Source organism: Xyrauchen texanus, chromosome 40 (genome assembly GCF_025860055.1).
Source record: "Xyrauchen texanus isolate HMW12.3.18 chromosome 40, RBS_HiC_50CHRs, whole genome shotgun sequence".
Taxonomy (NCBI): Eukaryota; Metazoa; Chordata; class Actinopteri; order Cypriniformes; family Catostomidae; genus Xyrauchen; species Xyrauchen texanus.
In genome coordinates this window covers 27,539,019-27,556,323 of record NC_068315.1, presented here as the reverse complement: position 1 = coordinate 27,556,323, position 17,305 = coordinate 27,539,019, and the positions used below count along the sequence as shown (strand labels likewise).

The window sequence follows — 17,305 nt, the reverse complement described above, 5'->3', positions numbered from 1 at the left end:
ATCTGGTAAGGATGCCCCCTGGCCGCCTCCCTAGGGAGGTCTTTCAGGCACGTCCAGCTGGGAGGAGGCCTCAGGGAAGACCCAGGATTAGGTGGAGAGATTACATCTCCACACTGGCCTGGGAACGCCTCAGGGTCCCCCAGTCAGAGCTGGTTAATGTGGCTCGGGATAGGGAAGTTTGGGGCCCCCTGCTGGAGCAGCTGCCCCCGCGACCCGACTTCGGATAAGCGGTTGAAGATGGATGGATGGATGGACCTATTTAAGAAAAAATAATGATATTTTTTTGTGTATAATTGTATTAATATTATACTTTTTCATTAATTTCATGAATTTAATGAATCTGAATTGAAAAACTACAAACCAATAAAATAAATCATACTTTTATTGAAAGTAACACACCAATATTGGACAAAAAATATATTAAAACATTATTAAATATTATTCTTCATTCAGTTCTGTAAAAATCAAATTTTACAGATTTTATTAAGAATTATCCAAATAATGTAAAGTTTTAGAAAACTATTAAATGCAAAACAACAGTCAAGTAATGAACTTAGCTAGCATCTTTCAAAAAGTTTAAATATGCAATAGTAATTTTAATTAAAACAAAAAGGCAGAACACAGAATGGCAGAGGGCCTCTATTCCACTGATCTATATATAACTATAATATATAATTTTATATATAGATCAGTGCTCTATTCTGTTTATGTAAACGTATGTACACTTTAAGTGAACATTATTGTGCAAAACAACAGTGCAAAACAGCAGTAATTGAACTAAATCCAACCTCAACTGTAAACGACAGATGTATCCTCAAGTAAAGAACAAGTGTAATGTAATTGCTATACACATCAAATTGGACCGCTTTCTATTTAACTACAAGTGACAGGTTTCTCTTCAAGAACAAAAGTTGCTAAACTTTCTGACAGTCTCTCCTGTCAGAAAGCTCATAAAGAACATGAGATGCTGCACTGAATAGACTCTCACTCTCTGTGCTGGTGCTTGGGCAGATAAATACCTGTGCGCAATCCGCGTAAGCAAAGGAAAGCGGTCTTTGTTTATGCGCCAGTAGTCAAGGGGATTGTCGCTTCTGGCGTAGTTCAGCTAGATACGTCTCAAGTTGTGTTGTAGCAGCGCTAGTTGTGGCACTGCTGTGGATCGGGGCGCTTTCCTGTAGAATCTCATGCTGTACTCTGTATATATATATATATATCTTGAAAGTTCTGCTGAACAAACACTGCAGATCGCAAATGTGATGTCCTTATCAGAAACTTTGAAGAATTTCCACACCGCTGACATGATCGGCCTTTGTTTGGTAGCGCCGTGATAAGGGCTAGATCAATCCAGAGTGAAATCAGAGCACTGAGGGGCGGGGCGAGGCGAGGAGGTATATATTTTCGGACTCATAGTTTCAGCCATTTTTCTCTTTCGGATGAAAACCGAAAGTGCCATTTTCGGCCTAAAATTTTCAGCGGCCGAAATTTCGGTGCATCCCTAATTCTGATTCAACATTCCTTCTTATTGGTTACTAATCATATGAGACATTATGCTGTCAGCCTCCTTTGTTAATTCATTCCATGATTAAAACTCTCTTGATCTACCAAAGATTAAAAAAATATCTTTAGAACTTTTCATTTTCAATCCTCTGACGGGCCGTCACTTTTTTGGAGTGCTTAGGGTTTTTAAAGATAGTACCTTCCATAATTGCAGTGAGCACACTGATAGCACTGGCTGCTCTCTTGGAGAGTTTGGGCTGGTCCAGGTACTGCATACTGTGTTTGGAGCTCAAAGACTTGTGGTCCTCTTCAGCTGATAACTGGAGAATAAATTAAACAGTACAGAAGTCTAAAATGATGTCAATATGGAGAAGCAATTTTTGAAAGATTATCTCGATTGAAGAAATATAAAATATTGACACAATATGTCAAGAATTTGTTGTTTTACCTCTCTTTCATAGGAGGGGACTCTGTAGACAATGAGGCGAGGCACTGATCTGTCTTTACAGTCCTGTATGACGTCATCACCTCCAAGACTGTGCAGTGAACCTGTCCTGTTTGATCCTCGACTTTGCGTTGTCTGGCTGGCAAAAGATGCTTTACTGCCTGCCTTTAATTTTATGAGATATTAAGATAAACTAATATAAATCAATGTAAATCAATGAATAACAGTACTTGAGTTTTGATATACATTACATGGTCAATTGAATGTATGGAGCCCTAACATTGTTTGAAAGTAAAATGATATGTTAGTCACCTGACCTCTTGCTCTTTGTTCCTAAGCTGTTCGAGCAATCTCTTAAACTCCTCTTCTTTCTCACAGGCCTCAGCCAATGTGGCCTCATTCTGCTCATCATATGCCATGGCAACCACAGCCAAGATCAGATTAATAAGGTAGAATGATCCCAGGAAAATTACCACCACAAAGAAGATCATATATGTCTTCCCAGCAGCACGAAGTGTCTAAATAAGATGATGAACAAGATAATAAGAATTTAATTTACAAATATTCTTACAACAGATGAACAGTCATAAAAATGTCTAATTAACAGACCAACTGGAAGAGATTCTCCCAATAGTCCTGAGTCATAAGTCTGAAGAGGGCGAGAAAGGCCCAGCCAAAGTTGTCATAGTTGGTGTAGCCATAGTTTGGATTCCTTCCAGCCTTCATACACGTGTATCCTTCAGGGCACTTCCTAATAAACACCAGACAAAGAATGCCATTAAAGTCCTTTATGGCAGTGGTTCCCAAACCGGTCCTCAAGGTCGGCCAATAGAACACAATTTGTATTGCTGCATCCAAATTTGTACAAATTATAAGTATGTACACTCTAAAAAGTGGAAACCTCCCATTGTTACCTTAAACGTTTAGTTCACCCAAAAATCTCTAATGATATACTTACCTTTAAGCCATCCCAGATGTGTATGACTTTCTTTCTTCAGCAGAACAGAAGTGAAGATTTTTATAAGCCCTTTCAGCTCTGTTTGACCATACAATGCAAGTGAATAGGTGCCATTAGGCTGCTGGCTGTTTGGCATATTTATCCAAATTATATCCAAAAGGCATATTTAGGCTGCATAAAACTAATCCACACGACTCCAGTCGATCAATTCATGTCTTCTGAAGCAAATCATTAGGTCTGTGTAAGAACCAATTTGATAATTAAAAAGTTTTTAACTTTAAATTGTTGCTTCCGTCCAGCACTGTATTTCTGTTTGAAATGAACTAACTCTCACGTGATGTTCGATTCTTTGTTGTGTTGGGTTGAGCGCGCGCTCCCGAATTCTCGCATGAATGCGCCATTGCACTTACATCACTGATGCGACGACGACTGCTGGCAGGAAGCGATTTTTGAAACTGAATTAAGTTTTAATTATTGATTTATTTTTTACACAAACGTAACGATTCAATTCTTCAATTTCTTTTATGCTGCCTAAATATGTCTTTTGGACCATCAAACAGCCAGCAGACTGATGACAGGTTTACTTGCATTGTATGGACAAACAGAGCTGAAATGGGCTTAAAAATGAAAATGCTAGTTAATGTTATCCTATTGGACTAAAACTTCACACAGGGTATCAAAATGTCACCCCATAAAATTGCAAATTAGTTTTTTTGTGTGTGTATTTTTTCACCCCACTTTGTTACACATGGTGTTCCCGGTTAAAAATGACCAGCCAATTAAAAATTGCCATTGGCTGTATTATTACCAAATATTGGATTACATCTTTTTGTCAACTTGTTTTCTTTCAATTAGCGCATGTTTTGTATTCCTATTTGGAACTTACTGGTCGTATGCCTCCGTGACCTGATCTTATGCACCTAATTTTTGAGTGAAAAAAAAAAAGTATTATTTGTGAATCATTTTGACAACATTCTGTACTGTTAACCAGGAACTTTTTTCAGAACACTTTTATTTAGTAAATATTTGCACAAAGTCATACTTGTGGTGTTCCAGCCATTGAAAATGAATAGGGGAGATCAAAAATAAGAGAAAAATTGAGTGATCAGGTGCCTGTTCATCCATAAGATAAACACATATGTGCATGTGTGCTTGAAAACATAAAGGCCTCGGACCTGTGCACATGAAAAAACAGACACATGCTGAGTCTAACATGCTTTCTTTTCCACAGAGATGAACTTATTCCTACACTGATCTGCATCCAACATCCATCCATTATTAACACACACACAAACACACACACACGTTGGTGTGGTTATCCTTATGAGGCCTCTCCATAGACATAAAGATTTAAATACTGTATGAACTATAGATTCCATCCTCTAAACCTCACAAAAAAAAAATCAGCATTTTCACATTTTCCAAAAACAACTAATTGTTTAGTATGTTAAGCAATTTGAATTATGGAGACACTAGAAATTTCCTCATAAACAACATACATAGCATAATACCCTTGTAATGACCAGTTTGTAACCTAAAAAAATTTCCTCGTAAACCACCCAAACCCACCCACACATACACACACACACACACACACTCACACACGCACACTTTCTTTGTCCCACAGTGGCACCTCTACAATAGCCTTAAATTATGCACCTTTCATCACACCTTTCAGACAAAATATTATGACAATGTGTTTTGGAATTTCCATGCTCTCACAAAGTAGATCAATAGCTGCTTTTCCACTATCGGACCAGTGCGAGCCAGGGCTATCAACTGTCCAGCCATAGCCAATAGCTGGTCCCAACGTCACACACCTGCATTTCACAAGCAAAAGGGGAACTCAAGCTGAGGTATCATGCTATCTAGATATCTGGAATATCGAGTTTATATCTAATGTAAACATTAGCTAGCTAGCAAGATAAATAAGTGATAACAACTCATCGACTGTAACTGCCATGATGTGGCATCTGTCTCTCCACTAACAGCGGGACGATGTCCCAGCACACGTCTATGAAAGTTCACCGAACCATGGAAATTAATGTATTAATTAATTTAATTAATAAATCATTATATATACACTCACCTAAAGGATTATTAGGAACACCTGTTCAATTTCTCATTAATGCAATTATCTAATCAACCAATCACATGGCAGTTGCTTCAATGCATTTAGGGGTGTGGTCCTGGTCAAGACAATCTCCTGAACTCCAAACTGAATGTCAGAATGGGAAAGAAAGGTGATTTAAGCAATTTTGAGCGTGGCATGGTTGTTGGTGCCAGACGGGCCGGTCTTAGTATTTCACAATCTGCTCAGTTACTGGGATTTTCACGCACAACCATTTCTAGGGTTTACAAAGAATGCTGTGAAAAGGAAAAAAATCCAGTATGCGGCAGTCCTGTGGGCCGAAAATGCCTTGTTGATGCTAGAGGTCAGAGGAGAATGGGCCGACTGATTCAAGCTGATAGAAGAGCAACTTTGACTGAAATAACCACTCGTTACAACCGAGGTATGCAGCAAAGCATTTGTGAAGCCACAACACGCACAACCTTGAGGCGGATGGGCTACAACAGCAGAAGACCCCACCGGGTACCCATTCTCTGATGGCTACTTCCAGCAGGATAATGCACCATGTCACAAAGCTCGAATCATTTCAAATTGGTTTCTTGAACATGACAATGAGTTCACTGTACTAAAATGGCATCCACAGTCACCAGATCTCAACCCAATAGAGCATCTTTGGGATGTGGTGGAACGGGAGCTTCATGCCCTGGATGTGCATCCCACAAATCTCCATCAACTGCAAGATGCTATCCTATCAATATGGGCCAACATTTCTAAAGAATGCTTCAGCACCTTGTTGAATCAATGCCACATAGAATTAAGGCAGTTCTAAAGGCGAAAGGGGGTCAAACACAGTATTAGTATGGTGTTCCTAATAATCCTTTAGGTGAGTGTATATATAATTAATTATATAATAATTAATTGTCCATTGTGCATTTTAACAGATTTGTACTGTGCCCACATTTTTATTTTTTATTTTTTCCTGAACCTGTATTGTTGTGTGCTGGATACATATCCTGACAATTCTACCTTTGACATTGTACCTGCCTTAATCCTCGGTTGACCTTGTTATGGTCCAAGGGTAATCGGCGGGCCAAAGGCATTGGCCCCGAGAAAGTCCAGAGCAGACAAGATGAAGCCCCTGAACTGACACACACTAGCATGTCCTCATTTGGCCCGATAATGGAAACACCGCTATTGTTTACTAATATACAGAAGCTTTCCCACAGCTAAGGTATACAGAGCATAACAGGGCTCATCATTCACTTTGTGGCAACACTGTGGCCAAGTGGGTCTCTGTGCATGAGGCTCTTGATAACATCCATGATCATGACACTAGACCACTTGCCCTGGTTAATTTCAAAATAAAAGTAATGTTTTTTGTGATTTTCCCCATTAATTTTCAAAGGCCAGTCATTTTTGACCGGGAACACCACAAGTGGGACTTTACTATTTACATTTTACAAAATAAAGTGCTTCAAAACAAACTTCCCTGTTAAACGTGAAAACAAACTAGTGTGCAATTTTTATAGCACAGGTATTGTCTTATGGTATTTAATTTAGTCAAGATAACCCATAAAGAATACTTTTTTACTCAAAAATTAGGTGCATAAGCTCAGGTCAAGGAAGCCTACGATAAGTAAGTTCCAAAAAGAAATACAAAACTTCGTCCTAATTGAAAGAAAACGAGTTAACAAAAAGATCTAATCCAATTTGTGATGATAATATAGCATAATGAAAGATTTATAAGCTATTTTAATATGCCGGTCAATTTAGGCTACCACAAGTGTGACTTTGTGCAATTATTTACTAAATAAAAGCATTTCAAAACAGACTTTTTTAGACTTTTCTTCCTGTGATGGGGAGGGCCAGACAGATGATACAAGAGTCCAAATAAAATTTAATTCCAGATGCACTTAATGGATTCATAGCGTGGAACTTTTAACTTTAAAGGCACTTTAACTTTAAAATACATAGAGGACTCTTAATTTGAAATGCTTGCGCTTCTCTGCTTCCAGCTGCTCATTCAAACAAATAAGCGATATAAAATGTGCACTCCTACAATAATCTATGTTTTACAGCAATTAAAAGTAAATATTGTCATATTTCATCAACACTACATCATCATCAACAGTTGATCTTTAGTGATCGCTTGTCATACATTTCTGATATGGCTTAATGATTGTGAACCGCTCAGCAACAGCTGAAAAAACTGACAAGCCCCTGCGTGCTTGGAGAAAATACAACAGTGCCACATTTTCACTTTGAAGGATGCAGCGCATGCATTTATTTGAATAAATCATATTCTTTTGAAGTTTGATAATCACATTAGGTCATATCATGATTCCTGTTTAAAGACCTCTTTAAATAAAAATTAAGACTTTTGTTGTATCATTTAAGATATTTAACTTTTTAAGTATCAGTGGGAACCCTGCAAAATGAAATACAAAACCTGTGCTAATTGAAAGAAACAAGTTGACAAAAAGATTGAATACATTTTTTGGTGATAATATAGCATAATGAGACATTTTTGATCAGGAAGACCAAATTAGGTAAATCATTTTTAAAGGCACCACAAGGGTTAAGGAGCTTTTTCTACCTGATCAAAACCTGAAATTAGTTCTGTTGGAGAACTTAATTCTAGACTATTTATAAAGGACAGTGTTTTTTCAGTGTTGATTAAATACTGTATATTCCCAGACATACTTCTGACATTCCAGCTTAACGGTAACAAAATTAACCAACTTACCCAGAATCAGAGCTGTTACCGCATAATAAAGCATCTAAACTTCCATCCAGAAAATACTGGTTTTCTGCAAAAGATAAGCATAACAAGTACACCAATATAGTCTGTAGCATCCATTATATTTCATTCTTTGTTAATGTTTTATTTCATACTTCATTCATTGTCTTTCTTACCAAAGTGACTTGCAAGAAATACTTTTCTTGTATATTTTTAACTATGGGTGGGTCAAAATATTGATATTCCCATGCATCGCGATCTTCATTTGAACAATCTCAATATTGATTCTTAAATGGGGACAAAGATCGTCTAGGTTACTGTTGTAACCTCCGTTCCCCGATGGAGGTAATGAGACGTTTTGAATGAAGCGACACTAGGGGACTTTCTTGAAGGCTTCGGTTACCTCTGGACTTGAGAAAAGGCCAATGAGAATTTGGCAGATAGAATTTGCATGTCCCTCCCCAGGTCATACAGGTATAAAGCTAGGTCACAAGACATCAGCCAGGAAGTTAAAGCTTGGTCACAAATAGGTCTTCCAAATGACCCCAAGCATACCTCCAAAGATGTGGCAAAATAGCCTAAGGACAACAAAGTCAATGTAATGGAGTGGCCATCACAAAGCCCTGACCTCAATCCGATAGAAAATATGTGGGCAGAACTGAAAAACCGTGTGCGAACAAGGAGTCCTACAAACCTGACTCAGTTACACCAGTTCTGTCTGGAGGAATGGGCCAAAATTCCAGCAACTTATTGTGAGAAGCTTGTAGAAGGCTACCCAAAACAATTTAAAGGCAATGGTACCAAATACTAACAAAGTGTTTGTAAACGTCTGACCCAGGGGAACGTGATGAAAAAAATAAAAGCTGAAATAAATACATTCTCTCTACTATTATTCTGACATTTCACATTTTTTAAATATAGTGATCCTAACTGACATAAAACAGGGAATGTTTTCTACAATTAAATGTTAGGAATTGTTAAAAACTGAGTTGAAATGTATTTGGCTAAGGTGTATGTACATTTCTTCAACTGTTATTAGGGTCATGCAACTACAACTAGTACTGTTACTACTAATTGTAGTACTAACTATGCCATGACATAGTTGAGTGAAAACTTGAAATATTTAATAACCTTGACCTGACTTCACCTTCATTGTCTATGTAAGCTTTGAAATCGAAAGTATCTGTGATGTTGAGGGTGGTGTCATTGACCATTGTGGATTTGCCGTCATCAAAGATGGTGCTGTTGGGGATCGGCCAACGGATGCATTTATGACGTAGATTTCCCATGAATAACTGCAGGCCAATAAGGGCAAAAACAGCCAGAGCAAAGACGGTCAGAATCATCACGTCCACCATCTTTTTGACAGACTGGATCAGAGCCCCAACGATGGTTTTTAAACCTGAGCAGTGAGCACAAGAGGAAGAATTTTTGAAAAATACTTTTCACCAATTGAAAAGTATTGGTGTGTTTTTATTCATTTATATTAGGTTGTAAAATCTAGGGCATAAAGCAAAGCCAGTTGAGAACCACTGCCTTCATAAAACGTGCTGTATAGTCTAATGAAGTGTGTATTATTTAAATATTGATATTGTTTGAATTTTGCACATATACAGTACATTTGAATACCTCTGCTTTTGTGAGCTTACACTACCAATTTTTTTTGCCTCTAAAAATTTTTTGTCTAAATGTGAGGTACAACAGTAATTATTTTAATATTGCATGTAATATTACATACCAGGAATAACAGTGATTGTTTTGAGAGCTCGGAGCACACGAAATGTCCTCAGTGCTGACACATTACCAAGGTCTACAAACTCTGTGATGTACCTGGAAACAGTCACACCACAAATCAAGACGTCAAATGGGTACAATACACAACACCACAGACTGAGGTGTGTAAGTAAAGTTATTCCTTTAAGGCACAATATTGCCTTAAGTCTAGAGTCTTAAAAATAATTTTATTTATTTGTTTCTGGCTGTTGTAAGTGGTGGGATTTGATAGAAGTTAATTTTAGATCCATCAACTACTGTGGCCAAAGGGCAGCATTAGCTGACAGTCATTGGGTTGGTGTCTTAATAATACTATCCAAGCAGGGTATGACTTGTGTGAACAACACATGAAACTGGTCTGAAATTCACATAATTTTCATTATATTAACACTTAATTTTACCAAGGAACCTCAACTTCATATTAATTATTCTTCAGTATATGTGTAGATAGCGCCTTAAGCTCTAAAAGTGCTGAAATACTCACGCCATGCTGATCACCATGAAATCAAGCCAGTTCCATGAGTCACGGAGGAATGTGAAAGGTCCAACACAGAAGCCTCGAGACAAAACTTTGATTGTTGCCTCAAAGGTATATATACCAGTAAAAACATATCTACAACAACAGCAACAAAGAAACAAACAAATAAATAAAAATCAACAAATTTCCTTTGAATAAATTAATGATCATAGATGTCATGAACCCCGCTCCTCTGCCCCATCCCCGCTTCGTCGCACACACACTCACTCCCTCGACCTCACTCCCTCGCTCCGCCCCCTCGAGCTTTTCACGCTCTTTTTGCTCGCTCGAGCCCTCACGCCCACTTTTGCTCCTACTCGCTCACATGCTCGTAGGTTATCTCTCTTCCTCGAGTTTCTCACGCGCTTCCAATCCTCCTGCACATTAGTTTCACCTGCACTCGCCTCATCACCTTTCATTGTTTACACCTGCACCTTCCCCTATAAATACCACAGCACATCCGTTTCACGGGTGTTGGTTATTGTATTTAGTTTCCCGTGTCTTTGCCCCCCGCTAGTCTCGTCTAGTTTTGAACTCCTCTTGTCTTCCTCTTAGCTTGCCAGCTCCCCTTGTTCCCCTGTCTTTTGCTCCCACTAGTCTCGTCATTCTTATATCCTGTTTCCCCGGCTCTCGAACCTACGCTTACCTCGACCATTCTCCCTCTGGATTTTCCCCACTGTACCTTCGTCTGCTCTTTAAAAATAAAAGCAGTTTTGATTTACATTGTGACTGTCTCGTCTTGTGTGTGTGTGAGCGGGTTACAATAGAAATTTGGCCCAGAGTTAACATTTTAAATACTAAACAAATGAATCAATTGTACATAGAAAATATAAAATGTTTTACTACTACATATAGTGGGGTAGATAAAAATAAATAAAATAAATAATAATAAAAAATAAAAAATATATATATATATATATATATATATATATATATATATATATATATATATATATATATATATATATATATATATATAAACATTACAAACCACAAACCGCAAGAAATTATATTTCATCTACATATCTACATATACATAATTGTTTTTACAATTCCGTTAAGTGACTCTAGTGGTGCAGAAATTAAACACTTCACCTTTGAAGTTTTATGTGCATTAAGCACAACATTTCTTTACTGTCTAACCTCAAAACAATTTGAGACTTCTGCTGGACTAGTACTCAACAGATTAGCAGAGTCACTTCCACTAATAAATGTAAGTGTATGTTCAAGTGAAAACAGAATTAGCAGCTCTTACTCAACAATTTTACTCCAAGCCGGAGGATTACTCATCGTCATGAACACACAGTTGGAGAGGATGGTAATCATGATGAACATACTAAAACATTTGAAGTAGAGTCAAGGTAAATACAGCAAACAAGTAATGTTGCATAACTGTATCAATCAAGATCAGTGTCAGAAATAAAGTTTTACATTAAGGGGCAATATTTGCCTCCTGGATTTGATTTCCTGGGGAATTTGATACCTTAATGAGGGCTTTTTAAAAAAAAACAAAAAAACATATTAGACCATAAACTGCATCTCATCCATTTCAACAAATATTATTTTAAAATGTATTACCTCTTACCCTAAGAATAACCCTATGACAAAGAAAATCATAATTTATTCATATTTATGCTATACAGGTGAAACTCGAAAAATTAGAATATCGTGCAAAAGTTCATTAATTTCAGTAATTCAACTTAAAAGGTGAAACTAATATATTATATAGACTCATTACAAGCAAAGTAAGATATTTCAAGCCTTTATTTGATATAATTTTGATGATTATGGCCTATAGCTTATGAAAACCCCAAATTCAGAATCTCAGAAAATGATGAAATCAATAAAAAAAAAGGATTTTAAATACAGAAATGTCGGCCCTCTGAAAAGTATAATCATGCATATGTACTCAGTACTTGGTTTGGGCCCCGTTTGCATTAATTACTGCCTCAATGCGGCGTGGCATGGATGCTATCAGCCTGTGGCACTGCTGAGGTGTTATGGAAGACCAAGATGCTTCAATAGCGGCCTTCAGCTCTTCTGCATTGTTTGGTCTCATGTCTCTCATCTTTCTCTTAGTAATGCCCCATAGATTCTCTATGGGGTTCAGGTCAGGCGAGTTTGCTGGCCAATCAAGCACAGTAATACCATGGTCATTGAACCAGGATTTGGTACTTTTGGCAGTGTGGGCAGGTGCCAAGTCCTGCTGGAAAATGAAGTCAGCATCTCCATAAAGCTTGTCTGCTGAAGGAAGCATGAAGTGCTCTAAAATGTCCCGGTAGACGGCTGCGTTGACTCTGGACTTAATAAAGCACAGTGGACCAACACCAGCCGATGACATGGCTCCCCAAACCAACACAGACTGTGGAAACTTCACACTGGACTTCAAGCATCTTGGATTGTGTGCCTCTCCATTCTTCCTCCAGACTCTGGGACCTTGGTTTCCAAATGAGATGCAAAATTTGCTCTCATCAGAAAAGAGGACTTTGGACCACTGAGCAACAGACCAGTTCTTTTTTCTTTAGCCCAGATAAGACGCTTCTGACGTTGTTTGTTGTTCAGGAGCGGCTTGACAAGAGGAATACGACATTTGAAGCCTCAGTCCACTCCTTGTGAAGCTCCCCCACACATTTGAATGGCCTTTTCCTGACAATCCCTGCTGCTTGTGCACCTTTTTCTTCCACACTTTTCCCTTCCACTTAACTTTCTATTAATGTGCTTTGATACAGCACTTTGAGAACATCCAACTTCTTTTGCAATTACCTTTTGAGGCTTTCCCTCCTTGTGGAGGGTGTCAATTATGGTTTTCTGCACAACTGTCAGGTCAGCAGTCTTCCCCATGATTGTGAATTCAACTGAACCAGACTGAGAGACCATTTAAAGGCTCAGAAACCCTTTGCAGGTGTTTAGCTGATTAGAGTGTGACACTTTGAGCCTACAATACTGAACCTTTTCACAATATTCAAATTTTCTGAGATTCTGAATTTGGGGTTTTCATAAGCTGTAAGCCATAATCATCAAAATTATATCAAATAAAGGCTTGAAATATCTTACTTTGCTTGTAATGAGTCTATATAATATATTAGTTTCACCTTTTATGTTGAATTACTGAAATTAATGAACTTTTGCACGATATTCTAATTTTTCGAGTTTCACCTGTAGGTATGTAACAGTCAATAATAATATATTAATAAGAACTAAATAAGATGTTACAAATAAAAAACACATTTTGCATTTCCGGGGCATTTTTTGCCCTGAGCCCCATACATTTCTGACACTGATCAACAATATCAAGAAGATCATCATTAAAACTTGATATATTTGCATTTCCTGAAAGAATACCAGTGCTTGCAAGGCAGCAAAAGGGAACTTTAGGTTTTAGAAGAAAAAAAGAGATACAAATATTTATGTATAGTGTGTTTTTCATTATATATAATCAACTTTCTCAGTATGTCTCAATTTCTTCATTTAATTTTAAGCATGATATGGAAAAAAGCTTTTACTAGTGTGTGCCCAGTGTTGAATAGTGAATGATAATCACATTAAATTAATAATAAAAAAAAAGCATCTGCCATTTTATTATAAGAGTCTACTTTTTTAAAAGATGACACTTGTTTAAATATCACCCTGTCTACACTGTGTCAAAAGTAATAAAATCCCATTATAATCAATGAAGTTTCCGTTGCAGTGTGTTCATTGCATCAACAATAAATGGGTGTCCCGTTCCATTTTGCACTGCACGCGCTGGCCATTCTATGCAAATTAAATGGTTTAGAAAGTTTGTGTCCAGTGTAGACAGTCTCACGCCTTTGCGGTGCGTCAATGTACGCGCCCAGTGTACACAGGGTGTTTGATCCATAGAAAAAATATGCTGGTTCATTTAAAATTGCTTGCATAGTTTCCTCAAGTAAAATGTCAAAACATTCTGGGGTTTAGAACAAATCCAATGAACTAATTAAAAAAGTTTTAATTATGAAATAAATTTGACAAAAAAAGTAGATAGCACATCTGCTTCCTGTTCCGGTTGCTGGCCTGCTTAGCATAGCTTATTCTAATTCTTATACTTATACCTTCATCATTTTATCCTTTTCCATTTTAACCCATGCTTCGTTTTTTTCTACTGTTTCAACTACGTGTATTTTACTACGCGCACCAGTTTCTCTCTTTTTTTTATTTTCTTTTTTCTGCTTGTCTACATCTTGCGTCTCGACTGCATGCATTTGTTTTCTCCTTTGTGTATTTCATGGATTATTACATCAATCTCAGACACTTGATCAGGAACCACATCGATTTCAAACCCTTACCACACAAGAACAACTATAACATCAACAATAACAAACAATTGCGGTAAGTCATGGCATCCGCTAATGCTATTTCTTCCTGCATTGCATGCCACATGTTTACTATAGCTTCTTCCACCAGCAGTGAAGTATTTACATGTGATAAATGTAAGGAATTAGTCTAATAATGAGTTAGAGATACGCATTTGAAAGCTAGTGGAGGTCAGTGAGAAAGAGAAGCCAGTAGATACTGTTTCAGATGAGGCTAGAACAGTGAGCAACACACACACTTTGGTTCATACTCTAGAGCTCCTGCAGCAGGGTGTTTGGGTGACGTCTTGGCGGCATACTCACTCAGCAAAGCAACACCACTCTCCCGTTCCTGTTAGAATTTCCAATCGATTCTCCACACTCAGTGATGCATCCACTGAGAATCATGTTGAAAGAGCCCTACTAATTGGTGATTCTATTGTAAGGAACGTGGAAATAGAGATCCCAGCCACTATTGTTAAATGCATTTCAGGGTTTCAGGCATCTGACATCTGATACAAATGTACAAGTGCTGGCTAATCCTAAATGTATATTTTCTAAAATTGTTATTCATGTCAGCACAAACGATGTAAAATAGGATAATGTTAAAGAGGTGTGTGAACTTGTAAAATTATGGCAGACACTCTAATATGCTCTGGCCCCCTCCCTGCTCATCGTGGTGATGAGTATTATAGTAGATTAGTGTCACTGAACAGCTGGATGTCTGAGAGGTGTCCGGAGAATAGCATAGGATTTATAGACAATTGGAAGAGTTTTTGGGGTAGACCTGACCTGCTAAAGAGAGACGGACTCCATCCCTCAAGCGAAGGTGCCACTCTCCTCTCTAGTAATGTGGCTCATAGTTTTAATAGTGATAGTATTTGACTAACTGGGCCCCAGATCAGGAAGCAGACAAACTGGTTAATCTGAACGTCTGCTAGGTGCCTTGAGATGTCACACAAACTACAAAACATAGAGAATGTATCACCTAGATATCATTCAGAGACTGTCTGTTCCCCAAACTACCAAACACAAACCCCTCACTAAATCATTTATAAAAAATGTATTAAGGTAAAACTTAAAAAATTTAATATAAATATCATATAAAAGGTAGGGCTACTAAACATTAGATCTCTTTCAACCAAAGCACTAAATGCAAATGAAATTATTACAGATCAGAGTTTGGATGCGCTCTGAAACCTAGCTTAAAACGAATGAATATTAGTTTAAATGACTCTATCAGGTTATTGTTATAAGCATGATCCTCATCTGAAGGGTCGAGGAGGAAGAGTTGCTACAATTTACAGTGAAGTTTTTAGTGTTACTCAGAGGACAGTATATACATTTAAGTCTTTTGAACTAATAATGCTTAGACTGACACCATCAGATATAAAAAAGAAATAGCTGTCATCTCTTGCGCTTGCTACAGTATATTGATCACCCGGGCCGTATTCTGATTTCCTTGGTGAATTTGCCAATTTTCTATCAGATCTAATAGTTACTGTAGGTTTAATTGAGCTTAAATTGTTGATTATTTAAACATTCACAAAGATGATGAAAATGACACATTGGGATTAGCATTTATCGATATTCTCATCTCTCTTGAAGTCAGACAAAACATGACAGGACCAACTCATCGCCATAATCACATGCTAGATTTGATCCTGTCATATGGTGTTGATGTTGATACTGAATAAATTCTACTGCAGAGCGATGACATCTCAGATCATTACCTCTTCTCTTGTTTGCTGCGATCAGCTGATGTCACTCAATTTACACCATGCTATTGTTCAGGTAGAACTATGATTTCGACCACTAAAGATAGCTTCACTAATAATCTTCCAGAATTGTATCACTTCCTCAGTTTGCCAAAAAGTCTAGAAGAACTTGATGTAATAACAGAAAATATACAGAATATACAAAATATACATATAAATACAGTCTTCTCTAGCACCCTTGATAGTGTTGCACCATTTGATAAAAGAAAATTAAAGAAAAAACCCATGCACCATGGTACAATTATCACACTCTCAAGATTGCAGCTCGGACAATGGAGCACAAGTGGAAAAATACAAAATTAGAGGTATTTTGTGGTGCAAGGAAGGATAGTGACTGTAGCTACAGACAGGCACAAAAAGCTGCTAGTTCAGCATATTTGAGCTGATAAAGAATAACCACAACAATTCTAAGTGTTTATTTAAACTGTGGCTAAATTGGTTAGGAATAAAGCCTCGACTGAACCACATATGTCACAGCACAATAGTAATAACTTTATGAATTTCTTTACTGATCAAATAGAATTTTGAATTTGAAGTTGACCTATGCAATCAACTGTCACAGCATCTCAGAAAACAGCATCTCATAACTTTCCTCACAAGCAACTTCAATCCTTCACTGTCATAGGTCATGAAGAGCTAACAAAACTTATTAAAAAATCAAAACAGGTATTACCTGTAATCTCAGAACCTCTTCTTAATATTAATAATTCCTTGCTATCCTTAGGACATGTCCCAAGAAACTTTAAAATAGCAGTTATCAAACCGCTTATTAAGAAGCCACAGCTTGAGCCAGGTGAATTGGCTAATTATAGACCGATTTCAAATCTCCCCTTTATTTAGAAAATACTAGAAAAGGTAGTGTCCTCCCAACTATGTTAATTTCTACAGAGAAATGGAATATGTGAACAATTTCAGTCAGGATTTAGGCCCCATCACAGTACAGAGACTGCACTTATCAGAGTTACAAATGACTCACTCTTATCATCTGATCACGTCTGTGTGGAGCGGGACGTGGTCGTGTGTCTGTTACTGGGGAGAGAGGAAGTGGTAAGGGCCATCACCTGGTGATTATTAACATTAAACACCTGTGTCTCATTTCAGTGATGATGGAGATGGGCTTTATAGGCCGCCAGAGCGACAGACAGACAGAGAGTGTCCAGTGGGCTGTGTGTGTGCGCTGTGCTTAGCTGTGAAGCTGAAAGGCCAATACTTTGTT

The 17,305-nt window shown here is 37.6% G+C and overlaps 1 protein-coding gene across 2 annotated transcripts in view; it reads right to left on the bottom strand.

Moving 5' to 3' along the window:
• LOC127633406 (sodium channel protein type 4 subunit alpha A) overlaps positions 1 to 17,305 on the bottom strand; it is a 126,882-nt gene that overhangs the window by 49,954 nt on the left and 59,623 nt on the right. The window contains exons 4-12 of one of the 2 annotated variants that reach the window (XM_052112477.1): positions 11,257 to 11,346; positions 9,969 to 10,097; positions 9,450 to 9,541; positions 8,859 to 9,113; positions 7,718 to 7,781; positions 2,552 to 2,693; positions 2,260 to 2,460; positions 1,946 to 2,107; positions 1,697 to 1,817 (exon numbers count right to left, since the gene is read on the bottom strand). In XM_052112477.1, the coding sequence (XP_051968437.1) occupies positions 1,697 to 1,817; positions 1,946 to 2,107; positions 2,260 to 2,460; positions 2,552 to 2,693; positions 7,718 to 7,781; positions 8,859 to 9,113; positions 9,450 to 9,541; positions 9,969 to 10,097; positions 11,257 to 11,346 (1,256 nt within the window). The remainder of the gene's footprint in view (positions 1 to 1,696; positions 1,818 to 1,945; positions 2,108 to 2,259; positions 2,461 to 2,551; positions 2,694 to 7,717; positions 7,782 to 8,858; positions 9,114 to 9,449; positions 9,542 to 9,968; positions 10,098 to 11,256; positions 11,347 to 17,305) is intronic. The other variant, XM_052112476.1, reaches the window with a different exon arrangement.